General features: G+C 50.5%; 1 protein-coding gene across 4 annotated transcripts; it reads left to right on the forward strand.

The window, feature by feature from the left end:
• The first annotated feature begins 985 nt into the window (after positions 1-985).
• On the forward strand, positions 986-22,825 carry LOC140405343 (gametocyte-specific factor 1-like). Of its 4 annotated transcripts, XM_072493635.1 has the most exons (7): positions 1,023-1,157; positions 1,413-1,510; positions 12,994-13,092; positions 14,166-14,304; positions 20,532-20,618; positions 21,304-21,376; positions 22,241-22,825. In XM_072493635.1, exons 3-6 carry the CDS (start codon positions 13,000-13,002, stop codon positions 21,369-21,371), a joined length of 387 nt encoding a protein of 128 aa, XP_072349736.1. In that variant the 5' UTR covers positions 1,023-1,157; positions 1,413-1,510; positions 12,994-12,999; the 3' UTR covers positions 21,372-21,376; positions 22,241-22,825. The 4 variants fall into 4 exon arrangements, with proteins under 4 accessions (XP_072349733.1, XP_072349737.1, XP_072349736.1 ...); XM_072493632.1 differs by lacking the exon at positions 1,413-1,510 and having other exon boundaries at positions 986-1,157; XM_072493634.1 differs by lacking the exons at positions 1,023-1,157; positions 1,413-1,510 and adding an exon at positions 12,344-12,512.
• The last annotated feature ends 4,532 nt before the right edge of the window (positions 22,826-27,357 follow it).

Genomic DNA, 27,357 nt, shown 5'->3' on the forward strand with positions numbered 1-27,357 from the left:
CCCGCGCCCCTCTCACTCGCCCCCCGCGCCCCTCTCACTCGCCCCCCGCGCCCCTCTCACTCGCCCCCCGCGCCCCTCTCACTCGCCCCCCGCGCCCCTCTCACTCGCCCCCCGCGCCCCTCTCACTCGCCCCCCGCGCCCCTCTCACTCGCCCCCCGCGCCCCTCTCACTCGCCCCCCGCGCCCCTCTCACTCGCCCCCCGCGCCCCTCTCACTCGCCCCCCGCGCCCCTCTCACTCGCCCCCCGCGCCCCTCTCACTCGCCCCCCGCGCCCCTCTCACTCGCCCCCCGCGCCCCTCTCACTCGCCCCCCGCGCCCCTCTCACTCGCCCCCCGCGCCCCTCTCACTCGCCCCCCGCGCCCCTCTCACTCGCCCCCCGCGCCCCTCTCACTCGCCCCCCGCGCCCCTCTCACTCGCCCCCCGCGCCCCTCTCACTCGCCCCCCGCGCCCCTCTCACTCCCCCCCCGCGCCCCTCTCACTCCCCCCCCGCGCCCCTCTCACTCCCCCCCCGCGCCCCTCTCACTCCCCCCCCGCGCCCCTCTCACTCCCCCCCGCGCCCCTCTCACTCCCCCCCGCGCCCCTCTCACTCCCCCCCGCGCCCCTCTCACTCCCCCCCGCGCCCCTCTCACTCCCCCCCGCGCCCCTCTCACTCCCCCCCGCGCCCCTCTCACTCCCCCCCGCGCCCCTCTCACTCCCCCCCGCGCCCCTCTCATTCCCCCCCGCGCCCCTCTCACTCTCCCCGCGCCCCTCTCACTCTCCGTGCTCGCTCTCCCCGCGCCCCTCTCACTCTCCCCCACGCCCCTCTCACTCTCCCCCACGCCCCTCTCACTCTCCCCCACGCCCCTCTCACTCTCCCCCACACACCTCTAGTTTAAACATGCTGTGTAAGTTGTTGTGTTCTGCATTATTGAGTATCCAAGCTCTCAAGCACCAATCATGTTGGTTTCCCCAGTATTTACTGAGTAACTCAAATCAGCATTCTCCCAACACAGGCTCCAATCAAATGTTCCAGTTGTGATTGCACAACATTGATAGGCGGGCAATAGAATATGGGAATCCTGAGCCATCATTCGTGGAGATCAGCACAGGGCCTCTTTTTCATTATGTGAGAGTTAGAGGGACATTTTGTTGTTGAAGAAGAGCAGCAGTTCAGACCAGGTATGGATTGGGAAAATCCAAAGCCCCTTTTGGGCCTATCTTTTTATTTCTATTTTGTGATATCCTTTGATTTTCCTTTTAATGAAATAAGCTATGTCTGGTTTAGTGATTGAGTGAGAAATGGTAAGTGGAAAAATGTTTCCCTTGATTTCTCACAGTAGTCCTGATGTCTGTGTTTGTCAAATGTTTTCTTTCTGGGACCAACTTTTGTCACGCTGCCGGGCCTGACAGCCTCATTCTGTTCTCATTTTAAAGCTGTTGGAGACAATTGGGCACTTCTCCCTTGATTGGAACCACCGCAGGAATGCAGCGACCCATCACTCCGCGACCCACCTACTGGACACAACCCACAAGTTGAGAAAATCCTGCTTTGTGCAAATGTTTACATTTTCATAGATTGGGGAGGAGTCCCAGATGTTTCAGGACACTGAGAATTCTGAATCTAACTTGGGAATATTGCAGTCTCGGTCTCTGCTTGTTGTCCTACTCCCAGGCCCCCAAATACCTGCCTCAAAGCTACACCACTGCCTGAGTCCTGTGGAAATTGCAGGCAGAATCCAGAGCTGCTTCCTTCAGCAGCGGGCTGCAGAGTTCAGACAAGCAGCCACTCAAAAATAATCCAGTTTTGGGAAGACCAGACACTAAACAACAGGGTGCGAAGGGCAGCACGGTGGTGCAGTGGTTAGCACTGCTACCTCACGGCACGTGAGGTTCGATCCCGGCCCACTGTCCGTGTGGAGTTTGCACATTCTCCCCGTGTCTGTGTGGGTTTCACCCCCCACAACACAAAGATGTGCAGGGTACGTGGATTGGCCACGCTAAATTGCCCCTTAATTGGAACAAATGAATTGGGTACACTCCATTTTTTAAAAAGAGTAGGCAGGGCAATCTCTAATCCATCTCCTTGCTTGCTCCTAAAACCAATTCAATTTGAATCCAATTCATGCTTCCCCATTAAAGAGACATACTAGATCGAAGTGGACAAGAATCAGAATCGTAATGCAGAAGAGGCCATTCGACCCATCGAGTCTGCACCGACATGTAAAACATCTGACCTGTCTACTGTGGTATTATAGGTATTACGGTACCTGATAGGCTAAAGCACCATTGGTGGAAACTGTATACTTTCTATTGGTGAGACTGTATGGTAGCTCCGCCCTGCTAGGCGGGGTATAAGAACCTGTGCCGCCCCAGCAGCCTTCATTCTGTACCTGAGCTGCTGGGGGATTAAAGCCTTCAGTTGGACTACAACCTCGCTTTAGTGGTCATTGATCGTGCATCATCTACCTAATCCCATTTGTCAGCACTTGGTCCATAGCCTTGAATGCTGTGACGTGCCAAGTGCCCATCCAGGTACTTTGTAAAGGATGTGAGGCGACCCGCCTCTACCCCCCCCCCCCCCCCCCCCCCCTCCCAGGCCGTGCGTTCCAGACCCTCACCGCCCTCTGGGTGACAAGGTTTTCCTCCAATCCTCCTGCCCCTCACCTTGAACTTGTGTCCCTCTCGTAACTGACCCTTCAACTAAGAGGAACAGCTGCTCCCTATCCCCTCTGTCCATGCCCCTCATAATCCTCTCCACCTCGATCAGGCCGCCCCTCATCTTCTCTGCTCCAGAGAAAACCATGGTAGTTGACCCACTTCCTTACTCACTTACCACATCCTGTTCTCTCCACATCCCATTCTAATGATTTAATCAAACCTTATCCCTCACAATCCACCCTTTTTCTTGGTATAAGTATTTGAATAAATCACTTGGTGTACTTGGTCTCCAGTTTACTCAGCGTCAACTTAATTTCCTCCCGTTGCACCTGCCGGACCTCACCTGGTTTGAGTATCATAATTTTCTGTAGGCCGGGTGTGCCTTCCGCTTGGCCAGTTCGTCCAACAGGGACCGTCACCGCCTGCATCCATCCCACCACACTCCTAATGAGTCTCTGGAAGCATGGTATGAGACAGGGCAGGAATAGTAAGCCAGCTAAGGCACATAGGAGTATGAACCCCATTGTCTTCCACCAGGTTCCATCAAAGACACTAGGCCACCACCCTCCAACCCCAAATGACTTCCATTTTTGGACAGGGACATGTGCAATCTTTCGAATCCCCTCTGATATCTCCATCACGGCTTCCCCATTCTTATCGATATTGAGGCAGCAATTTGATAAATTAAACTTCCCACTTACTCCTCCCTCCTCAGCTAAAAGGTAGTCCAATGCCAATCTGTTTTGGTAAATTGCTGCCCTCATCTGAGTCTGCTGCTTAGCCAATAGCCCCAAGGCCTCGGCTGTCCCGTTCGTTCTGATCTCCAGGACAGCCTGCAACCTGATAACGCGGTTCAGTATATAAATTGGTGTGCGGTAACCCCATGAGCCATCCTCCGCCCAAGTCGCCGGTCCATAATAGGAGATTCTCTCTCAGGGGGCCATTCCTCGTCCTTCCATGTACCCATTTCCACACTCCTCTTGGGACGTCTTAGATCGTCAAAGACCCTCACTCCCAGGGCGTTACCTCTGCGTTTGGGGAGCAGGAAGAAACCGGGTTGTATCAACCCTAGGGAACAAGTCCCTTTCCAATTCGGGGGTAAAATCGAGTACCCTCTTTCTCCGCAAATCCAAAATAATCCTCCCGGGGCCGGGCCCCCTTTGTTTGTATCATGAGCCCATGTTTTCATGCCGGGAATCCCTAAATAGGGATTATCAGTTTCGGCCTTGCATTTCCACAGACCTTCAGTGGTGTCACATGTCCCTTGGATGGGAGCATCGGTAGCCCGCCAGTACCATGTAGGCCTTTCGGGCCACCAGGAGGTGCTACCATTTTTGTGGAATGTCTTGATCCGTTTACACGGACTCACCCCCACGTGTTTCACAGGCGACCCTGATGGGTCATTAGCAACACACTCGGTTGCCAGGGGAGTATCGGTTAGAACCCACTCCTGGGGTCTATGGTGGGGGCTGGTAGTTATGTTCCACTTAAATAGGTCTGCTGCTTCCCCGGTAGAACCTCTCCAGGGCCATCTTTCACTCATAAGGGGCCCCCCCACAGACCCAACAGTTAGTAACCTTCAGTGTCTGAGTAATCCTCAGGGCCAGGTCGACAAATAAATTTCCCCCAGCCTTGGGTAGCTGGATCTCATGTTGGATCTCCTCATAAAGGGAGGGGTATACCTGGGGAGCAGTTGGTTTAGGGGTAGCCTTGGCCTTCTTCTTTTTCTTCACCATTATTTCCCTTGCTCTATCCTGTAATACACGTTCACCCGTCCCCCCCATTGCCCCCTTGGCCATAAACATAGCCATTGTCCTCGGGGCCCTTGGGGGCATTGGTAACCAACTGAATTCTGTAGCATATAATATCGCTTCCCCCCCTTCCTCGCATTCTATAAGCTTCTTATAACAGGATGAGGAGATGGAGGTGTGATATGTAAATGCCGTATGTGTCCCAGTTTTGGTCCTTACCTTAGTATAACATTTATCACATTTCTGTAAGCCTTCAATTAAAATGACTAGACATGTCACCATGACAATTTTAAACAGCATTCTTATCTGAGTCCTTTGAGAATATTAAAGTCAATGGTTGTTCGCCCTCTTTCACCGTCCACTGATCAGTGCTGTCTTCCGGAGGCGCAATTGGCTCTTTTGTTCTAGCGGCGTGTGTCCACCGTCTTTCTTTTGTTCGGACTGAAGTTTCAGTGGTGAGGAGGATCTGGAAAGGTCCTTACCAAACGGGCCGTAGTTTTTCTTCTCTCCACGATTTTATCAACACCCACTTGCCTGGGTGTAACTTATGTATATAAAAGTCCAATGGGGGCGTTTGAGACAGGAGTCCCTTTGCTTTCAGTTCTGTAAGTGAACGAGATACTGCCAGTAAACAGTTCCTCATAAACACATCGTTACTTTCTACCATTGGGACTCCCTCACTCCTTCCCAAGGAAGGTAGTCCGAACAATATTTCATAGGGTGATACCCCGATATCTTTTCGGGGCGCGGTTCGAATTCTTAATAGTGCCAGAGGTAGGCATTTGGTCCATGGGAGGTGTGTTTCCAACATTAACTTGGTTAGCTGCGTCTTTAGGGTGCTATTCATTCTTTCCACCATCCCTGAGCTCTGGGCCACGGTGTATGGAGATCCCATTGTATTCCCAAGGTTTCACAAATTAATTGATGCACCTTGGATGTAAAATGAGTCCCTCTGTCGGAGTCAATGGACTCAATAACCCCATATCGTGGGATAATTTGTTCTAGCAGTATCTTTCCCACTGCCGTGGCCGTGGCAGTGGGGAACGCCTCCACCCATCGGGTGTAGTAGTCCACTATTACCAAGACGTAACTCCATTTCTGCACCAAAGGAAGTTCTGTAAAATCTATCTGTATTCTTTGGAAGGGGCGTATGGCCAATTTTCGACCCCCTTTTACAGTCTTTCGCAGATTTTTTTTGTTTATCTTCTGGCATATTATGCATCGATCGCCTACCTGCTTAGCTAGTGTGTGGATTCCAGTACAAGCATATACCCGCAGAAAGGCATCACAGAGAGCCTGGGTGCCCCAATGTGACTGGGAGTGTATCTGTCCCAAAAGTTCCCTGGATATTTCCTTGTTTAATACTTGTCGCCCGTTTGTTAGTCTCCACTCCCCTTTTTCATTTTTAGTTGCTCCTAACTCCTTCATTTGTTGTTGCTCCACAAGTGTGAAGACGGGTTCTTTGGTAATCTCTAATGACGTGGGGATGAGACTCATTATTTTAATGGTGTCTCCCATGGCAGCCTGCCTGGCCTCTTCATCAGCCAGTCTATTTCCTCGGGCCTCCAGGGAGTTCCCTCCCTGGTGTCCGGGAACATGGACCACTGCTATTTCCTCCGGTAACTGGAGCGTGCTTAACGTTTGCTCTATCAATTTTTCGTGGGCCAATCCTTTTCCTCTGGTGGTTATCATTCCCCTTTCCTTCCATATTTTTCCAAACTTATGTACTACCCCAAAGGCATATTTGGAGTCGGTATATACCGTTCCATGCTCTCCCTTCAGTAACTCCAAAACCCTTAATAATGCATATAACTCCCAAGTTTGTGCTGACCAATCGTTAGGCAATCTCCCTGTCTCAACTCTGTTCAGTGCTTTCCCATCCACTATTGCGTATCCACTGTGTGTCTCTTCCTGTTTATGCATCGAGATAATTCGTCAATAAACCATCTATTCCCCTCAGGCAGTGGTTCCTCTCCCAAGACCTCCCTACTTTTTGTTTGATGTTCAATTAAATCTAGTACGAAGTCTTACAACACCAGGTTAAAGTCCAACAGGTTTGTTTCGATGTCACTAGCTTTCGGAGCGCTGCTCCTTCCTCACCTGGGGAAGGAGCAGCGCTCCGAAAGCTAGTGATTCGAAACAAACCTGTTGGACTTTAACCTGGTGTTGTAAGACTTCGTACTGTGCTCACCCCAGTCCAACGCCGGCATCTCCACATCACAATTAAATCTAGGCAGTTATGTTCTGGGTCTCCTTCCTCCTGCGGCCCACTAAATAGGAATTGTGAGGGGTTTACACTCCTATCTGTTATCATTTTTAAATCCTCCCTTTCCATTAAGATTGCCTCGTATTTTAGAATTCGGGAGTCGGTGAGCTATCTGTGGGATCTGTGTCAGGGTTGTATGTACCGTATGCGGGGTTGCTATGATTAATTCGCCGCCGAAAGTGAGTTTACGGCTTTCTTCCACAAGAGCCGCTGTAGCGGCCGTTGCTGAGACGCACAGTGGCCATCTGCGGGACACAGGATCCAATACTTTCGGCAAGAATGCTGCTGGCCTTTTGTCCCCTCCCCACTTTTGGGTCAGAACCCCCATTGCCGTTCCACCTTCCACATTAACGTAGAGGTAAAAGGGCTTCTCCAAACATGGGAGAGAGAGCACTGGTGCCCTTATCAGGCTTTGTCTTAGTTCATCATATCTCTCTCTTTCTTCCTGTTTCCATTTCAATTCAATAAGGATATTATTAAACTAGAAAGAGTGCAGAAAAGATTTACTAGGATGTTACCGGGACTTGATGGTTCGAGTTATAAGGAGAGGCTGGATAGACTGGGACTTTTTTCCCTGGAGCGTAGGAGGCTTAGGGGTGATCTTATAGAGGTCTATAAAATAATGAGAGGCATAGATAAGGTAGATAGTCAACATCTTTTCCCAAAGGTAGGGGAGTCTAAAACTAGAGGGCATAGGTTTAAGGTGAGAGGGGAGAGATTCAGAAGGGCCCAGAGGGGCAATTTCTTCACTCAGAGGGTAGTGAGTGTCTGGAATGTGCTGCCAGAGGTAGTAGTAGAGGCGGGTACAATTGTGTCTTTTAAAAAGCATTTAGATAGTTACATGGGTAAGATGGGTATAGAGGGTTATGGGCCAAGTGCGGGCAACTGGGACTAGCTTAATGGTAAAAACTGGGCGGCATGGACTGGTTGGGCCAAAGGGCCTGTTTCCATGCTGTAAACTTCTATGATTCTAATTCCTTTACTTTCTCTGCCATTTTGTCATATAGGAACTTAGTTTTTGATGCAAATTTCTCGATCCAAATTCTGCAGTATCCTATTAATCCTAAAAATTTCCTTGATAGTGCGTAGTAAAGGGAGGGAGGTTATTCCTTCTATGCGTTCAGGGTTTATCCTTTTTTCCTTCACTTACTAAATGGCCCAAATACTTGACGACTTTTTCAACAAACTGGAGCTTGTTTTTGGACACCCTCAAACCTTTTTCTCCTCGGAAATTTAGCAACTCTATAGTCCCCTTTGTGACCGCTGTTTTGTCCAAGCCGGACAGTAGCAGGTCATCCACATATTGCAATAATTGGGTCCCCTGCTTGTTACTATATTCCTCTAGTACTTGTTCTAGCACTTGCCCGAACAAGTTAGGTGACTCGGTGAATCCCTGGGGTAGAACTTTCCACCTATATTGTTGCTTCCGTCGGGTGTATGGGTTGTCCCATTCAAAGGCAAAAATATCTCGGCTTTTCTCATCAAGTGGACAGCTCCAGAATGCATCTTTCAGATCCACCACACTGAACCATTTATGGGCATGGGGAATTTGTCCCATAATGGTATATGGGTTTGGCACCACAGGATGGCGCTTCTCCACTATTTTGTTCAGCTCTCGCAGATCTTGCACCATCTGATGCGTTCCGTCAGACTTCTTGACTGGTTATATGGGGACATGCAGGGCTCCACCACTCCTTCTACCTCCAATATTTCTATCACTGGTTGGAGTCCCTTCCGCCCTTCCATTGAGATGGGGTCCTGTCTTACACGGACTGGTTCACATCCGGCTTTCAGGCTGATCTATAGTGGGGGTATATGTAACCCTCCCCGATTGCCCTCCCCGGCCCAGACCATGGGGTTTATTTCCTCTTCACCTTGGTCCGTCAGAACGTACATTTTCACTACTACGTTTCCATTTTCCGGGGCCGTCCCTAGTTTTAATTGCACTTGCAGATCTCGTCCCATTAAATTCATCCCTGCTTGTGGAATTAATATTAAGGTTTCAGTTGCTTCTCTCGTTTGGTATTTAACGAGTACGTCCTCTATTTCTGGGGCTATTAATGCTTTTCCCCCTACTCCCGCAATTTTAATTTTTCCTTTTCCTGTGTTCATTCCTTTTGGTACATGCATAATACTTGATCTTTCTGCCCCTGAATCTACCATAAATACCACTTCCTCTCCCCGGGGTCCCACTTTCAAATTAACCAAGGGCTCCCTTCTGTATCCTTCTAACCCCAGGGAGTGGAGCCCCTGACCCCCCTATTCATCCTCTTCCATCGTGGCGCATACTTTCGCCTCCTTCTTCCTCTTTGGGCAATCTCTTTTAAAGTGTCCTTCCTCATCACAATAATAACATTTCATGGGCCCTGTCTCCCAATTTCCTGGTCCTTGTCCTCCTCTTCCTCTACCTCTGCCTCTTCCCCTCCCCCGTTGTCCTTGTTGAGCCCCCCTGCCTCTACCTGGGGGTCTCCCTCGTCCACTTCTTTTCCACAACCTGTTCTACCGCCTGCATCATCATCTTCGCCTTACCCTTCGCCCTCTCGTCTTCCCTTCTCACATATACTTTTTGTGCTTCCTTTAGTAACTCGTTCATTGATTTGTCATTCCAGTCTTCCAACTTTTCTAATTTCTTTTTAACATCTGGCCACGATTTAGTGACCAAGTTAGCTTGCAAGACTTGCTGCCCCGCGTCTGATTCTGGGTCAATGCCTGAGTATTGCTGTATATTCCGCCTTAATCTTTGGAGGAATGTTGCCGGGGCTTCATCTTTTTCCTGTCTATTCTCAAATGCTTTCTCGAAATTCTGTCCCTTTGGGACCGATTCTCTTATCCCTTTTACAATTAACTTTCTGTAATCTATCACCTCTTGTCTCCCCGCTTGCGTTTCTTGGTCCCATGCGGGTCGGGCAGTTGGAAGTTGTGTCCCCTGGTATTGTCGGGACGTTCCCTACAGTGGGGTTTACTCTTTCCCAAATCCTCATTCCTCCTTATCTTACCATTTGCCTCTCGTCTGGGGTTAAGAGATTCCCCAGAATGGCCTGCATTTCGTCCCAGGAATATATATTGGGTCCAAGGAATTGATCTAATTGTTCAGCCACTGTCAGGGGGTCCTCCAGCAGGTTTTTCATTTCTTTCTTGAAACTTCTTACTTCAGTACTTGTTAGGGGCACGTTCACAAATCCCAAATTACCGTCACCCATGGGCACCTCCCTCAAGGGGAACAGTGCCGTTGGACGGGTGCATGGTAGAGGGAGATTTTTGACATCGTCCTTTAACTGCTGGACTTCCGTTTTTCTTGACCTCGGGATCGTCCCCATTCCCCTGGTTGATCATTATGGGCCCCTGTTTCTGTTGAAGGAGTGTGGGGCCCTTGTATTATGTCCGGAGGAGGATTTATGGGCTGAGGATGGTTTATGGGCACCAGTTGGTCTTCCCGTTGCAGTGGGGGAAGCGGAGGAGGACTTACAGGCTGAGGATGGTTTATGGGCACCAGTTGGTCTTCCCGTTGCGGTGGGGGAAGCGGAGGAGGATTTATGGGCTGAGGATGGTTTATGGGCACCAGTTGGTCTTCCCGTTGCGGTGGGGGAAGCGGAGGAGGATTTATGGGCTGAGGATGGTTTATGGGCACCAGTTGGTCTTCCCGTTGCGGTGGGGGAAGCGGAGGAGGATTTATGGGCGCCTGTTGGTCTGCCAGTTGTGGCTGATTATTCTGAGGGGGGGCATTGGGCTGCAGATAGGGCGGTGGCAGACTGTCTAAACAGTCCCATTGAGGGGGAGGGGGAGGGAGAGGTTCTTGGTCTTTCTTCCCTTTAACTTTCAAGTTAAACATATTGGTGACGACCATCCAACAAACGGCATAACTACTTTCTTCGGGTTTAACGGGTGACTGACTGTTAACGTAAATGTTTAACTGTTGGCACGCCCAATCCTCGTCTGATCCATATTTTGGCCATAAAATTGAGGGTGGTGCTATTGGTTCTTCTGGCCATCTGTGGTAACAATACCGGATCATCTTTTCCTTTGACTTCCCCTCCGTACAAGAGGTATCACCCCAAGTTTGTAACCTTTGCCCCAACGGACTATCGGGCGGGATTTCTGGATGAGTTTTTCCATCCTTTTCCTTTTTTACTGGGTTTACTACCCATGTCTAATCCTGCGTTACTTAATTAACCTGGACCTTGTTTCCTTAAGACAACAAATTCCGTCGTCTTCCCACCGTCGCCCGAGTAATACTTAATAGTCAATTTTCTTACCCGGGTCTTGCGCACAAGAATTGCTCGACAGTCTACTTTTTCCTGGTTCGTCTCCCTCTTGCTTCTAGAGTCCTCTGGTCCGGGCCGCGTCACTTCGTCAGCCCGAGAGCGGTGATTTCAGAGACTACCGAAATCGGTAGGACGCGTCGTCTCGTCACTCCTCGCTACTGGCAGAGCACCGTTGGGATCCTGGACGAGCCCCCAAGTGTGAGATGGCTTCGCCTCCTTCCACATTAGCAAGATCCTTCGCCGGGCTACTAGGGACGCAAAGGCCAGAATGCCGGCCTCTTTCGCCTCCTGCACTCCCGGTTCATCCACTACTCCAAATATTGCTAGCCCCCAGCTTGGCTTGACCCGGACTTTCACCACCTGAAATATTGCTCCTGCCACTCCCCTCCAGAACCCCTCCAGTGCCGGGCATGACCAAAACATATGGACATGGTTCGCCGGGCTCCCCGAGCACCTTCCACATCTGTCCTCTACCCCAAAGAACCTACTCAACCTCGCCCCCGTCAAGTGCGCTCTGTGAACCACCTTAAATTGGATCAGACTGAGCCTGGCACACGAGGAGGAGGAATTAACCCTACCTAGGGCATCAGCCCACAGACCTTCCTCAATCCCCTCCCCCAGCTCCTCCCATTTACCCTTCAACTCTTCTACCAGCGCTTCCCCCTCTTCTTTCAACTCCTGGTGTATTTCTGACACCTTGCCCTCCCCGACCCATACACCCGAGATCACCCTATCTTGAACTTCTTGTGCCGGGAACAACGGGAATTCCCTCACCTGTCGCCTCACAAAAGCCCTCACCTGCATATATTTAAAGGCATTTCCCGGGGGTAACTCGAACTTCTCCTCCAGTGCCCCTAGGCTCGCAAACGTCCCGTCGATGAACAGGTCCCCCATTCTTCCAATCCCCGCCCGATGCCAGCTCTGAAATCCCCGTCCATCTTCCCCGGGACAAACCGGTGGTTACCCCTGATCGGAACATTTCAGTTCAGAAGAGAGGTTGGAGAGGTTTTGTGAGGGCCACGAATAATCCAGCACGAGTTTTAAGGATACAAAGTAATAACATTTATTTACAATAATGTGAGGGATACGGTTTGACTAAATCATTATACTGGGCCATAGGATGTGGAGATAACAGGATGTGGTAAGTGAGTAAGGAAGTGGGTCAACTACCACGAACAATTGTGCTACTGCGACTGCGTAATAAATAATGCATATTGTAAAATACGCCCCTAAGGCGAGCAACTGACGTTAACGTGAACATGCAATGTAACATATGGTAGGCAACCGGAAAGAATGTGAACCTCGACAACCTGAACCAATCAGGCAAGAGGGGAGGGGACTGGGGCGACGGGATTAGGATAAAAGGGATAGAACAATTGCCGTAGAGGGAGCTTCTCTGGTGGAGGCACCCGACCCTGCAGACTCGAAACTAACAAAGGAACTTACTTCTACGACTTTGTCCTCCGTGTCAGTGATTGTGATATGGGCAGGGTTCATAAAGTTGGAGAGGATTAAGTTTGCCTTGAGAGGGTCTGCGCAGGGGTTCTACAGGCGGTGGCAACCATTCCTAGACTATCTCGCGGAGCGTTAGAGGAAGGTCGGTCAGCAGCAGCAGCAATCCGGGGGGGGGGGGGGCTGCCTGGGGGGGGTGGATGAGCAAGAGATAACATGAAGATTTGGGGTTGGGGAAACTGGCACGTACGGGTGTTATATATTTACGTACTGTGTAAATATATCATTTTGCCATGTATATATCTTGCTCTGCGCAATTTCTCGTTTTTTTTTGTTACGGGGGGGGGGTTATTGTTTGTAAGGGAGAAAAATTGTGTTAAACTTTAATAAATATATATATTTTTTAAAAATAACTGCCATGTTCCATCCCAGGGAACATCCTGGTGAATTGCCTCTGCACCCCCTCCAGAACAGGCCTGACTCCTGATCTCACTCTTGATCCTAAATTGGATCTTGGCCTGAGCTGGTGAGCCAGCTAAATTAAAATGGTGCCTGAAGTTCTGGGCAGTTTGCCTCTGATTAGTCATGGAGGTGATGACGACAATAACAATGCCTCTTTCACTCAGCACAAAATGGATTCCGAGCAGCTTCTGACCTGTCCCTACAACGAGAGCCACCAGATCCGCCGCAGTCGCTTTCCTTACCACCTGGTGAAATGCCGAAAAGTAAGTTCTCACCGGCTTCTAATCTAATTTGCTTCAAGCGAATTTATGGGAGGTGTTTCTTTTAAAAAAAATAAAAAAAAAAATAAGAATGGGCATCCACTCTTGGATTCTTGTACAGATTCCCCCCTCCCCCCTGCTTTTCTGATTGGAAAGTGAGATGGGAAGCGTGTTAATATTGACAAAGGAAAAATATCTTGTTCCTGCCCAATCCTGCTGCACCTGAATTTCCATCAGTATTTGAACTTGGTTGTGTGCACTCGATTTGCCTTGAGGCCTGTTATGTTACATTCCTGTGACCAGGAGCTTTTGATGTAGACGAATGAGGTGGGGGAAGGGACTCTTATCAGGGGCCTGTTTTGAATCCAGGAAGGTGTCAATCTCTGAAGTGCTGTTGTGATTGTAGCCCTCCCATGGTGTGGGGGAGGGGAGGACGGGTGAAGATGTGGCCTGTGGTATTGCCTGCCTCAGGGTACAGAGGGGGTGGGGCCCCCTCCTTCCCTCCCCAGCCCCTGTGGATTTAGCACACTTGAGTTGGTTTTGACTGTGTTCAGGCCCCGGGGGAGAAAGGGATTGAACTGGTTAAAAATGTCAAAGAAATCTCCCTCTGTTACTGCACTGAGGTATCCACCTTGAGTTCTTAAGGGTAGCATGGTAACATAGCGGTTAGCACTTGTCTCACAGCTCCAGGGTCCCAGGTTTGATTCCCCACTGGGTTGCTGTCTGTGTGGAGTCTGCACATTCTCCCCGTGTGTGCGTGGGTTTCCTCCGGGTGATCCGGTTTCCTCCCACAGTCCAAAGACGTGCAGGTTAGGTGGATTGGCCATGATAAATTGCCCTTGGTGTCCAAAAAGGTTAAGTGGGGGTTACGGGGATAGGGTAGAGACGTGGGCTTGAGTGGGGTGCTCTTTGTAAGAGCTGATGCAAACTCGATGGGCCGAATAGCCTCCTTCTGAACTGTAAATTCTATGATTCTGTGCTCCAGTCCCCGAAACGATGTTCGCTTTAACACGCAAAGCTGAGCGTGTCTGGATTCTTGTCTCTTTAATTTCTGCCCACTTTCTTTTCCTTTTCAGAATCACCCCAAGGTGGCAAATGACATTAGAGTCTGCCCCTTTAACGCCAGGCACCAAATCCGTAAAGCTGAATACAAACATCATCTCCTCCATTGTGAAGATGGCAAATTGGCAGCAGAGGGCGGCGCGCAGGGAGCTGGTGAGATGAGTAGGCCTGAAGCCTGAGTGGAGCCAGTGAGAAGGGAGACTCGGTGGTGATGGAAATCTGCGGAGTGTCATTTCAAGCAGTGCTATAGGCAGATGCGTTGACCTCCCCGGGGAGAGCAATACCTTTGAGCACTCTTTAGACAGACCAAACTGTTCTGTGGGATTTTGAGGAAGATGTGGCCTGTGGTATTGGCTGCCTCTGGGAGATCAACAATGGTCTACAGAGTGCTGAAACGGTGCAATCTGAGCAGGTTTATTCCCCCATGTACTTCACATTGTGACACAATATGCCAGCTGTAGTCAATGACCTAGATTTGCTTTATACCTTTATGGAACCGGGGTGCCGTTAGTTTAGAAAAGAAAACTGATTTGCTTTTTTTATTTGCGTAAGACATTGGGATGGCTGATCAAACATCTTGGGTTTTGACGCAGATCAGGAAGTACAAAGGTTTAAGAAGGGAATTTGACAGACTTTGCAGCTGAAGGCATTGGTGAGGCCACACCTGGAGTATTGTGGGCAGTTTGGGTCCTTATCTGAGGAAGGATGTTGTTGCTGTGGAGGGAGGGCAGCGAAGGTTTACCCGGCTGATTCCTGGGATGGCGGGACTGTCATATGAGGAGAGACTAAGTCGGTTAGGATTATATTCATTGGAGTTTAGAAGAGTGAGAGGGGATCTCACAGAAACTTACAGAATTCTTCCAAGATTAGACGGGATAGATTCAGAAAGAATGTTCCAGATGGTGGGGGAGTCCAGAACGAGGGGTCACAGTTTGAGGATAAGGTGTGTGGTGTTGGGTGCTCTGAGGTACAGATGAACCAACACGGTTGCAATTGGTACAACGCAGTTTTATTCCAACTTGTTATTTACAGATCTGTCTTGGTACTCAGCACGTGGTGACTGTGTGAGTGTCTTGTTGATCAGGTCCTGTCCTTGTCCTGTCTCCAGATGGACTGACCACCAGGTGTCGTGTTTCTTGTCTTATACTGTCTCTGTCCTTGTCTGTGATTGGCTGTCGTGTTGTGTGCTAATTGGTCTGTTGGTCTGTCTATCATGTGTGTGTTTGAATATCATGACAAGGGGTAAACCTTTTCAATGTCCTTGTGGTGGTATGTATTAGGGGTAATAAGGTACACCACATGCCGACAGGCTATTGGTGGAGGGATGCCAGGTCCTGATAGGATCTGCCACCTACTGGACTCCACCCAGAAATGCCGGTATAAGAACCCAACTTTTCCCTCCATTTCCCTCAGCAGCTGCATTCTGTAACCACGCTGCTGGGGATAAAGTTCTGCTTAATAAAGCCTTCAATTGACATTCCCTCGACCTGCCTCACGTCATATTGACGGTGCTACAATTTATTAAGCAGAATTTAAATTGAAGAAAACGACGTGGGAACATGGAGCTCCGCATCACCCCGGAGTGCCCGCGCATCGCACCCCAAGCAGCTAACTCGGCCTCGATCTTCAAACACTGGATGGCATGCTTTGAGCGCTACCTCCGAACTGCCCCCAGCACACCGACTGACGAACAAAAGATGCAGGTCCTCTATTCCAGGGTGAGTCCTGACGTCTACTCCCTTATCGAGGACGAGGACGGTTTCACCGGTGCCCTCGCCGCGCTGAAGGATACCTACATCCGGCCCGCCAACCAGGTTCTTGCTCGCTACCAGCTCGCCACACGACAGCAATTTCCGGGGGAATCGCTGGACGAGTTTTATAACGCCCTGCAGATCCTGGGTCGAAACTGCAACTGCCCGGCGGTAACAGCGAGTGAACACAGAGCTCCTGGTCCGCGATGCGTATGTGGCAGGTTTGGCCTCTTCCCAGATCCGCCAGAGGCTTCTGGAGAAAGAATCTCTGGGACTTACAGAAGCTCGGGCCCTGGCGGCATCCCTCGATGTGGCCTCGCGTAACGCCCGCGCCTACACCCCCGACCGCACTACAGCCCCTTGGGCTCCGTGGACCCCCGCTGCGGTCGACTCTCCGACACCCCCCACCCCCGCAAACCTGCACGGCCAAAACACCAGACCAACCGGGGGGGGCCCCGCTGCTATTTTTGCGGCCAGCCGAAACACCCTCGGCAGCGCTGCCCGGCCCCCTGCAAAAGCTGTGGGAAGAAGGGCCACTACGCGACGGTGTGCAAGTCCCGCGGGGTCGCCGCTATCTCCGGGGAAGAAACGGGACCACAGACTCAGCCCCCCCAGCAATCCACGTGTGACCAACGGACGCCGCCATTTTGGACCCCGGACGCCACGAGGGAGAGATGGGCGCCGCCATTTTGTCCACCCCCGACCGCGCGCGATCCGTGGACGCCGCCATCTTGGCTAAAGGACCCCGACACAGACTGCCACATACTGCCTGATTACGATGCTCAACTTCAACAACCACGTCTGGCTTCGACGACCCTCGACCAGTCGCGACCCCGGACGCTCCAGACTGAAACCACTACAGTCCTATTGAATGGCTACGAGACGCCGTGTCTAATCGACTCTGGGAGCACGGAGAGCTTCATTCATCGTGAATGGCTACGAGACGCCGTGTCTTATCGACTCTGGGAGCACGGAGACAGTAAGGCGCTGTTCCCTCTTAATTCGGCCAAGCACCCAGAAAATTTTCCTGGCGGCAGGATCCCACTCCGTTCAGATACCGGGGTTCTGCATCGCTAACCTAACGGTGCAGGGGAGGGAGTTCCGAAATTACCGGCTGTATGTCCTCCCCCATCTCTGTGCGCCCACACTCCTAGGGTTGGACTTCCAATGCAACCTCCAGAGTTTAACATTTAAATTTGGCGGCCCTATACCTCCACTGACTGTCTGCGGCCTCGCGACCCTCAAGGTTGAACCGCCTTCCTTGTTTGCGAACCTCATCCCGGATTGCAAACCCGTCGCCACAAGGAGCAGACGGTACAGCGCCCAGGACCGAGCATTTATCCGGTCCGAAGTCCAGAGGCTGCTGAAGGAAGGCATCATCCAGGCCAGCAATAGTCCCTGGAGAGCCCAGGTGGTAGTCGTTAAGACCGGGGAGAAACAGAGGATGGTCATCGACTATAGTCAGACCATCAACAGGTACACTCAGCTAGATGCGTACCCTCTCCCCCGCATATCCGACATGGTCAATCGGATTGCACAGCACAAAGTCTTTTCCACCGTGGACCTCAGGTCCGCCTACCACCAGCTCCCCATCCGTCCCGGTGACAGCAACTATACTGCCTTCGAAGCAGACGGGCGGTTATACCAATTTAAGGGTTCCATTCGGCGTCACGAACGGAGTCTCGGTCTTCCAACGAGAGATGGACCGAATGGTTGACCAGCACGGTTTACGGGCCACGTTCCTGTAACTCGACAATGTCCCCATCTGCGGCCATGACCAGCAGGACCACGACGCCAACCTCCCAAAATTCCTCCAGACCGCTCACGCCCTGAACCTCACTTACAACAAAGAAAAATGTGTGTTCCGCACCGATCGTCTAGCCATCCTGGGCTACGTAGTGCGTAATGGAGTGATAGGCCCCGACCCCGAACGCATGCGCCCCCTCATGGAGTTCCCTCTCCCCCACTGTGCCAAAGCCCTAAAACGCTGCCTGGGCTTCTTTTCTTATTACGCCCAGTGGGTCCCCCAATACGCAGACAAGGCCCGCCCACTAATCCAGTCCACTACTTTTCCCCTGTCGACAGAGGCTTGCCAGGCCTTTAGCTGCATCAAAGCGGATATCGCAAAGGCCACGATGCGCGCCATCGACGAGTCCCTCCCCTTCCAGGTTGAGAGCGACGCATCGGATGTAGCTCTGGCGGCCACCCTTAACCAAGCGGGCAGACCCGTGGCCTTTTTCTCCCGAACCCTCCACGCCTCAGAAAACCGCCACTCCTCAGTGGAAAAGGAGGCACAAGCAATAGTGGAAGCTGTGCGACACTGGAGGCATTACCTGGCCGGTAGGAGATTCACTCTCCTCACTGACCAACGGTCGGTAGCTTTCATGTTCGATAATGCACAGCGGAGCAAGATCAAGAACGACAAGATCTTGCGGTGGAGGATCGAACTCTCCACCTTCAATTATGAGATCTTGTACCGTCCTGGAAAGCTGAACGAGCCATCCGATGCCCTATCTCGCGGCACATGTGCCAATGTACAAGTGGACCGTCTACAAGCCCTCCACGAGGACCTCTGCCACCCGGGGGTCACTCGTTTCTACCACTTCCTCAAGGCCCGCAACCTCCCTTACTCCGTCGAGGACGTCCGAACAGCCACCAGAAACTGCCAGATTTGCGCTGAGTGCAAACCGCACTTTTTCAGGTCAGACAGAGCGCACCTGGTTAAGGCCTCTCGACCCTTTGAACGCCTCAGTTTGGATTTCAAAGGCCCCCTCCCCTCCACCGATTGCAACGCGTACTTCCTGAACGTCGTTGACTAATACTCCAGTTTCCCTTTCGCCATCCCCTGCCCCGACATGACAGCGTCAGAGGGCCGGTGCAGATTCGATGGGCTGAATGACCTCCTGCACTATAGGGTTTCTATGATAACCCCCGAGAGGACCATGGGGGGGGGGTTAATAACGGATCTCTCCGTGGGGCCTGTGGAGCACACGTTTCTCTGGTAACAGGTGGAGTCCTGCTCAGCTGGGACTCGTTAATTCTAAGGACATCTCTCCTGGATTACTGCACCAGCCGCGTAGCAACTTCAGGCTTCGGAGATGGTGACGTCGTGGTATTGTCACTAGACTCGTAATCCAGAAGCTCAGGCTACTACTCTGAGGACATGGGTTCAAATCCCACCATGGCACCTGGTGGAATTTAAACTCGATTAATAAAATTTGGCATCATAATAATGGTGACCATGAAACTGTGATCGATTGTTGTAGAAAGAAAAATAATTATTCTTCTAAAAATACCCATAATCTCTGGCCCTTGGCTGCCCAATAATTACAGACACCAGGGGCGAAATTCTCCGGAAACGGCGCGATGTCCGCCGACTGGCGCCCAAAACGGCGCCAATCGGTCGGGCATCGCGCCGCCCCAAAGGTGCGGAATGCTCCGCATCTTTGGGGGCCGAGCCCCAACCTTAAGGGGCTAGGTCGGCACCGGACGAATTTCCGCCCCACCAGCTGGCGGAAAAGGCCTTTGTTGCCCCGCCAGCTGGCGCGGAAATGACGGTAAGGTAGGTGGTTTAATCTATGCCGGCAGGACAGGCATTTTAGTGGCGGGACTTCGGCCCATCCGGGCCGGAGAATCGCGCGGGGGGGGGGGCCCGCCAACCGGCACGGCACGATTCCCGCCTCCGCCGAATATCCGGTGCCGGAGAATTCGGCACCCGCCGGGGGCGGGATTCACGCCAGCCCCCAGCGATTCTCCGACCCGGCGGGGGGTCGGAGAATCTCGCCCCAGGTTTGTAAATGTAAACACAATTACTGTTTATTTATAACCAGATTAATGATGAAATATGCAGTAAATGCAACTGGATAACAACAAACTAATACCGACCACACCCTTTAACTGTTCCACCCTCTACCCACTTATGGTCTTATGGAGAGTTTTGTTAGATCTTTTTTTAGAGAATTATTTAGAATGTTCCATCAAAGCTGCAGAAGTGAAAATCAAAAACTCAACCCTTGAAGCTGTGAAACATTCCAGTGGGATCGGATCCAATCCCCACCTGTTACCGGGCAGAACACAGCCTTTTGGGCCAATTCATTGGCCACCAGTCAACACAATCTGCTCGAAACAGCACAGACTTCTGGATTTTTCTGTTTGAATTAAAGGTACACGCTGCCTTAATGTCACAGGTCCATTAAACGTCCATGGATCAAAAAATTAATGGCAAAAATAAAAAGAGGAAAAGGAAGGAGCCTTATTAACCTCGCCTGTGGTGGGACCCTTTATAGGATATAGAGAACAAAGCAATGACCACTCATTCTGAGTCTGGGCTGGGCATTTTGACCATCTCCCACCCCAGAGGCATTGAAGACAGTTTCAACATCTTTGGTGGAAATCTGAATTCTTTACGGATTGGAGCTGGAGCCTGAAATCTTCCTTCTTTGAAGACCCATACTGGAAATATATTCATTCATGTCAACATTTTCATTTCTAGTTGTCAAATGGTTTATTTGCGAACTCTCCTCTCTAACAAGGAAATCTGTCAGCTTTCATGTCGGAAATGGATCTGGATGAGTTTTGTTTTTCAGTATCTGACATTTCTCAGTTAATCTTTGTGTTTTATTTTTCCAGAATCTAAATATTCATTTGATTCCGTAAACTTTGCACAGCAGGCTTCTGCCAGAGAGACGCTTCCCTCTGGAGAAAACTGGGATGACGGTATGAATAGTTTGTTGAATAATTCTCGGACTCTGGGCGAGCTGGGTTTTTGTGATGTTGAATCTGTGGGAGAGAGACCGACTGACCGACAGAGAGAGCGAGAGAGCGAGAGAGAGACCGACTCACCCACCCACCAAGGGAGAGCGACCTAGAATCTTTTTTGTAGCGCTTTGGTTAGAGTATTACAGCCAATCCGGGTCACCACATTCTGGGAAGTAGTTTCCATTCCTTAAGGGGGTGCAAAGGGGAATGTGAGGCGAAAGCTTTCACACCGTGAGGGTAACTTGCTGCTCACCTAGGGAGGTGGGAGCGGAGATGATGAATGATTTCAAAAGGACATTTGAATGGTGTTTTGAGGGCAATAAACACTCGGGCTACGGAGATGGAGCCAGGGGGAATGGGACTGACTGGATTTATCTAGAGAGATAGCATGGACACAAGAGACTGAATGGCCTCCTGTGCTGTAATGACTTAAACTCTGCGCCGAAACCTTCAGCAATTAAAGCACACTGTTTCCCGTCTCTTGTGTGCTGAACTTTTCCTTTTTAAACAAAAAAAATTCTACTTATCCTGTTCCTGACGGAATGGTCATCCTATGTTCCCAGTGGGTCTAACTCAGAGGGACAAAGCAGGAGATGCTGTTTGGGATGATTTCATGTCAATTGGTGTTTTCTTTCCTCCACAGAAGAGGAAGACTCATCACATCCTTTTGTCTTTGGTCAGAGTAAGTTTGTTAATGGCAAGAAGGTCTAGAGGAGGTGAGTGTACTCTACTCTGGTGGAGTGAATGGGTGTTGAGGGGGTGTTTGTTGCATGGCGGGGTGGGATTAAAATATTTTTTTCAAGAGCTAAGGGAGATTGGCGGGGGTGTGAGGTGTTACATGGTGGGGGGGGGGGGGGGGGAGCTGGAGAGAGTATACGGAGAGGAGGGTGGAAAGGAGGCCATTCAGCCCATTGAGTCTCTCTCGGTTAACCTGGAATCCAGTCAGTTTAGCAATTGGATAACTACTGGAAAAGGAAAGATTGACAGAATTGAGGGGCTCATTGAATAGCTCTTTCAGAGTGCACACCACCACAGCAGACTTGAGTTCCTGTACTGTATCATTCGGGGAATCTCTCAGAAGAACAAGTTAACTACTTGAAATATTTCTTTTAACGTACAAAACTGAGTGGCATGTTGCAAACCTGTGCTGTTCAAAATCACCAATACTGTTCTTATTCTCTCTCGGGATGTGGGCGTCACTGGTTAGGCCAGCATTTATTGTCCATCCCTAATTACCCCTTAAGAAGGTGGTGGGCGACCATCTCGAGCCGCTGCAGTCCCTGTGATGTAGGTACACCCACCGTGCTGTTAGGAAGGGAGTTCCCGGATGTTGCCCCAGCGACAGTGAAGGAACGGCCGATTATATTTCCAAGTCAGGGTGGTGAGTGACTTGGAGGGGAACCTCCAGGTGGTGGGGGTCCCAGGTATCTGCTGCTTAAGTCCTCGTTTTGTGCCTTTAGTGACTTTATTGCCTGTGCAGGAACGCAATATGAATATTCAATGTTGTTACAACCATGTGTTTGCAAAATGCCCATCAAGAATTCCAATGACTAATGAGCTCAGTTTCACTTTGTTTTCAGGGCGCAAGGATGTGCTTCGTTGAACATGGCAACAAGAGTAGGCCATTCAGCCCCTCTACCCTGCTGCATCAGAATATGGGTGATCTGTCTGCAACTTGAACTCCACATTGCCATCGAATTGCGTAACTTTTGTGTCCCATGATTTTTGTTTAACAAGGCCTCAAACAATTTCTCAATTGTACACTGTAGGAAATCTCACGTTTTGATAACTGATTTTAAATGAAGGTTTTAAGATTTTAACATTGTGCTCGGAGGAGTCATTTTTGATGTGTCTTGCCTGAGGCATGATATTGTGAATGCAAGTGTGGGTCCACACCTCACCCAGGGATCTACCTGGAAGGCATCTACCTCCCAGTGAATTCCATGTATGATTCCAATGTTGGATAATATGCTCCTTACCTAAATGACTGAATTACTGCTTCTGCATATCTCTCTCCACACCGTTTTGTAACAATGGAACTGGTGCATCACGTTACGGAGATTAGTGGCCGGTTCCTCTTTTAGCTTCTGTTTGATTTTTAAACCATTAACCAATCTAACCATCGACCTTTTTTAAAAACTTATAATAAAATTGCTTAGTTGTTATATTTGTTTGTGTTTAATAGAGGAGACAAACTAGGCCTCGGCTCTGAGAGGGAATACAGCCCACAACAGTGTGAACGTTTCCAATTTTCTAGAAACGGCTCATCTCGAAGAGTTTGACGTGTGTCACTAAGATCCAATGACTCTTCTGTCGACCAATGCGACACCGTTTTGCACCGAGATTTCTCCTCTGGCAAATTACTTGCTCGCCAGTTTGGATGACGTTGACTGCCCCGGCCGCACCTGAAATGGCGTTGGGCTCGTGTCCCGATGACCTTGTGCAATATTTCTGGTGATGCGAGTCGGCAGTGCCTGGTGGCGATTTAACCCATCAAGAGGACAATTGTAACCATTTTAAACGGCCTGTCTGCTTTATGGTTTGTGGGCATGCCGATTGGCCACACGGCCTTTATGTTTTAGGTTCCCCATGTTTGGTGGGCAGCTCGGTAGCACAGTGGTTATCACTGCTGCCTCACAGCTCCAGGGTGCCGGGTTCAATTCTGGCCTTGGGTGACTGTCTGTGCGGAGTCTGCGCGTTCCCCCAGTGACTGCGTGGGTTTCCTCCGGGTGCTCCGGTTTCCTCCCACAGTCCAAAGACGTGCAGGTTCGGTAGATTGGCCATGATAAATTGCCCTTAGTGACCAAAAAGGTGAGGAGGGGTTATAGGGTTATGGGGATAGGGTGGAAGTGAGGGCTTAAAGTGGGTCGGTGCAGACTCGATGGGCCGAATGGCCTCCTTCTGCACTCTATATTCTCTCTCGATCCATGCAGAGAATTCCTCCAGTGCAGAAGGCGGCCATTCGGCCCATTGAGTCTCTGCCAATCCTTGAACTGTGTCTTGGACCCTAAATTTGATTGTTCCATGCCAAATTCTCTCGGTCTATCCCTGTAACTCCACACGGCAATTTAACATGGCCAATCTACCTACCTGCACATCTAGTGGAAGGAAACCGGAGCACCCGGAGGAAACAGAGTGGACTGAATGTGTCTGGGGACTGAAGCTCTGAATGTGCTTCCCAGGTCCCCTCTGCATGGTTTTTCCATCGTAATTTATTTTGTACAGGTTTGCAGCTCCTGGAGACAGCTCTGTCGTGGCCCTCCTGAGGGGGTACATTAGAAATGCCAGTCTGCACCCTCCCGTTTCTCGGTGCCCGCCCTCCCCAGCAGCCTTTCCCAGCCCGCCATTCACACTGGCTGTCCGTTGATTGGCCAGGTGGTGTGATATCGCTGTCTGCAGAAGTGTTTTCCTCCTGGTTTCGGGCCCGCTGATGTATGCCCATGCCGAATTTAAAGATTCAGACCCTGGAATTTGCTTCCGATTCCCTGCCAGTTCTGGAGAAGGAGGTACTTGCCAGTGCCCGGTGGGAAGATCTGCTGGTCCCAACTTTGTGAACGCCGTCCTTGCCACCGTGAAACCCACGACCAGGGACCATCAGGTCCTGCCAGCATGAAATGCCAGAAAATCCTGCCCTCCGTCTCAAAACAGAAGGTTCAGCGGGAAAAGGGAAAAAATACAAATCCGAGAAACAATGAGAGTGTGAGTAGAGACCAGCAGTTAACATAAGGACGTTGAAAGTATTCTATCGGTATATAAATAGTACAAGTCGGCACAGGGCTGATTATGGACTAAGGAGATTATTAGAAATTAGCAAACGTGACACCACTGTTTAAAAAAAGGAGGTAGGCAGAAAGCGGGTAATTATAGGCCAGTGAGCTTAACTTCGGTAGTAGGGAAGATGCTGGAATCTATCATCAAGGAAGAAATAGCGAGGCATCTGGATGGAAATTGTCCCATTGGACAGGCGCAGCATGGGTTCACAAAGGGCAGGTCGTGCCTAACTAATTTCGTGGAATTCTTTGAGGACATTAACAGTGTGGTAGAAAACGGGGAGCCAATGGATGTGGTATATCTGGATTTCCAGAAAGCCTTTGACAAGGTGCCACACAAAAGGTTGCTGCATAAGATAAAGATGCATGGCATTAAGGGGAAAGTAGTAGCATGGATAGAGGATTGGTTAATTAATAGAAAGCAAAGAGTGGGGATTAATGGGTGTTTCTCTGGTTGGCAATCAGTAGCTAGTGGTGTCCCTCAGGGATCAGTGTTGGGCCCACAACTGTTCACAATTTACATAGATGATTTGGAGTTGGGGACCAAGGGCAATGTGTCCAAGTTTGCAGACGACACTAAGATAAGTGGTAAAGCAAAAAGTGCAGAGGATACGGGAAGTCTGCAGAGGGATTTGGATAGGCTAAGTGAATGGGCTAGGGTCTGGCAGATGGAATATAATGTTGACACATGTGAGGTTATCCATTTTGGTAGGAATAACAGCAAAAGAGATTATTATTTAAATGATAAAATATTAAAACATGCTGCTGTGCAGAGAGACCTGGGTGGCCGAGTGCATGAGTCACAAAGTTGGTTTACAGGAAATTAAGAAGGTGAATGGAGTTTTGTCCTTCATTGCTAGAGGGATGGAGTTTAAGACTAGGGAGGTTCTGCTGCAATTGTATAAGGTGTTAGTGAGGCCACACCTGGAGTATTGTGTTCAGTTTTGGTCTCCTTACCTGAGAAAGGATGTACTGGCACTGGAGGTTGTGCAGAGGAGATTCACTAGGTTAATCCCAGAGCTGAAGGGGTTGGATTACGAGGAGAGGTTGAGTAAACTGGGACTGTACTCGTTGGAATTTAGAAGGATGAGGGGGGATCTTATAGAAACATATAAAATTATGAAGGGAATAGATAGGATAGATGCGGGCAGGTTGTTTCCACTGGCAGGTGAAAGCAGAACGAGGGGGCATAGCCTCAAAATAAGGGGAAGTAGATTTAGGACTGAGTTTAGGAGGAACTTCTTCACCCAAAGGGTTGTGAATCTATGGAATTCCTTGCCCAGTGAAGCAGTTGAGGCTCCTTCATTAAATGTTTTTAAGATAAAGTTGGATAGTTTTTTGAAGAATAAAGGGATTAAGGGTTATGGTGTTCGGGTCGGAAAGTGGAGCTGAGTCCACAAAAGATCAGCCATGATCTCATTGAATGGCGGAGCAGGTTCGAGGGGCCAGATGGCCGACTCCTGCTCCTAGTTCTTATGTTCTTAAAGAGGAGGATCCTTCCAACCCCACCACCTGGAGGTTCCCCTCCAAGTCACTCACCACCCTGACTTGGAAATATATCCTTCACTGTCGCTGGGGCAACATCCTGGAACACCCTCCCTAACAGCACTGTGGGTGTACCTACACCTCCGGGACTGCAGCGGCTCAAGAATGCAGCTCACCCCCACCTTCTCAAGGGGCAATTGGGGATGGGCAATTACCCAAATCCCGTAAATGAATTAAAAGATAAGCCTGTTTGCCGTTTCACAGGAATAATTTACTTTCCCCAATGTAATTCCTTCAATTTGTGGGAACAATCCTGGCAGCGAACCATCGGAGTCGGGGAACCTGCGCGGCAAATCTAATCTGACCAGGGCGGGCCCAGCAGCATAGTCAACACCATCCCAGACGGAGAGGGTGATAGAGTTCATCTCCATAACGCTCCAGAAGAAGGGGGAGGCGGTAAAGGAGGACCTCGTGTGGCGAGGATCTCGAGGTCGAAATAACAAGGTTGGCAGAGACCCAAAAGTCACTCGAGGCCAAGATAGATGACCAAGAGTACAGGCCCCAGCGGATCGGCGGGCTACCAGAGGGAGCAGAAGGTAGGAGCCCAACTGGATTCATGTCAAAGAAACTTGGGAAAGTGGTCGGGGTGCAGGCAATCAGCAACCCTCCAGAGGTAGACCGGGACCACAGGTCACTCCACCAGGAGCCGAGACCGGGAAGACACCGTGACCATAATCGTCAGGCTACACAACTACTAAGATAAGGAGTGAATCCTGAGTTGGGCGAAGATCACGAGGTCATGCAAATGGGAAGGACACACCATCCATGTATCCCAGGAGATTGGAGAGGTTAATGGAGCCACAGCGGCACTCTTTCGAAACAAGGTGTGATTCGAGGTGCTATACCCAGTGAGACTTTGGGTCACATACAAAAACAGGGACCGTTCCTTCAACATGCCTGAGGAGGCAAATGATATTGTGCCAAGGAACTGGCTGGGCAAAAACTGAACGGAATGGCACGAAACTATGCATTCTGTGAACGGTTGGGCGGGGTTTATACATTGTACAGAGCTTGTGGGATACTGGGGGTTAGGTCGACAACGCGGGGCCTGGCCAACTGGGCGAGGAGGGGACACCTTCGGCATCAAGGCCAACCCTACGCAAGCCCCAGAGAGGACGACGAGTCGGGGGGGGGGGGGGGGGGGGGGGGGGGGGACAGGTTGGGGTTATTGGGCTACTTTTCCAGCAGGGGGCCCACCACACCAGCAAACATGCTGGTGGCTGGGAGTAACGCGAGGGGTGGGTGCACGGTCTCTCTCTCTCTCTCTCTCTCTCTGGGACTCTCCTCTCTCTCTCTCTCTCTGGGACTGACTCTCTCTCTCTCTCTCTCTCTCTCTCTCTGGGACTCTCTCTCTCTCTCTCTCTCTCTCTCTGGGACTCTCT

This window comes from Scyliorhinus torazame, chromosome X (genome assembly GCF_047496885.1).
Source record: "Scyliorhinus torazame isolate Kashiwa2021f chromosome X, sScyTor2.1, whole genome shotgun sequence".
NCBI lineage: Eukaryota > Metazoa > Chordata > Chondrichthyes > Carcharhiniformes > Scyliorhinidae > Scyliorhinus > Scyliorhinus torazame.

Excerpts from the sequence above, each read along its gene's own strand:
- LOC140405343 (XM_072493632.1), top strand. The coding sequence starts at position 13,000 with ATGGATTCCGAGCAGCTTCTGACCTGTCCCTACAACGAGAGCCACCAG. Across the intron at positions 13,093-14,165 it reads ACCTGGTGAAATGCCGAAAA|AATCACCCCAAGGTGGCAAA; the intron begins GTAAGTTCTCAC and ends TTTCCTTTTCAG. Across the intron at positions 20,619-21,303 it reads TGGAGAAAACTGGGATGACG|AAGAGGAAGACTCATCACAT; the intron begins GTATGAATAGTT and ends TTTCCTCCACAG.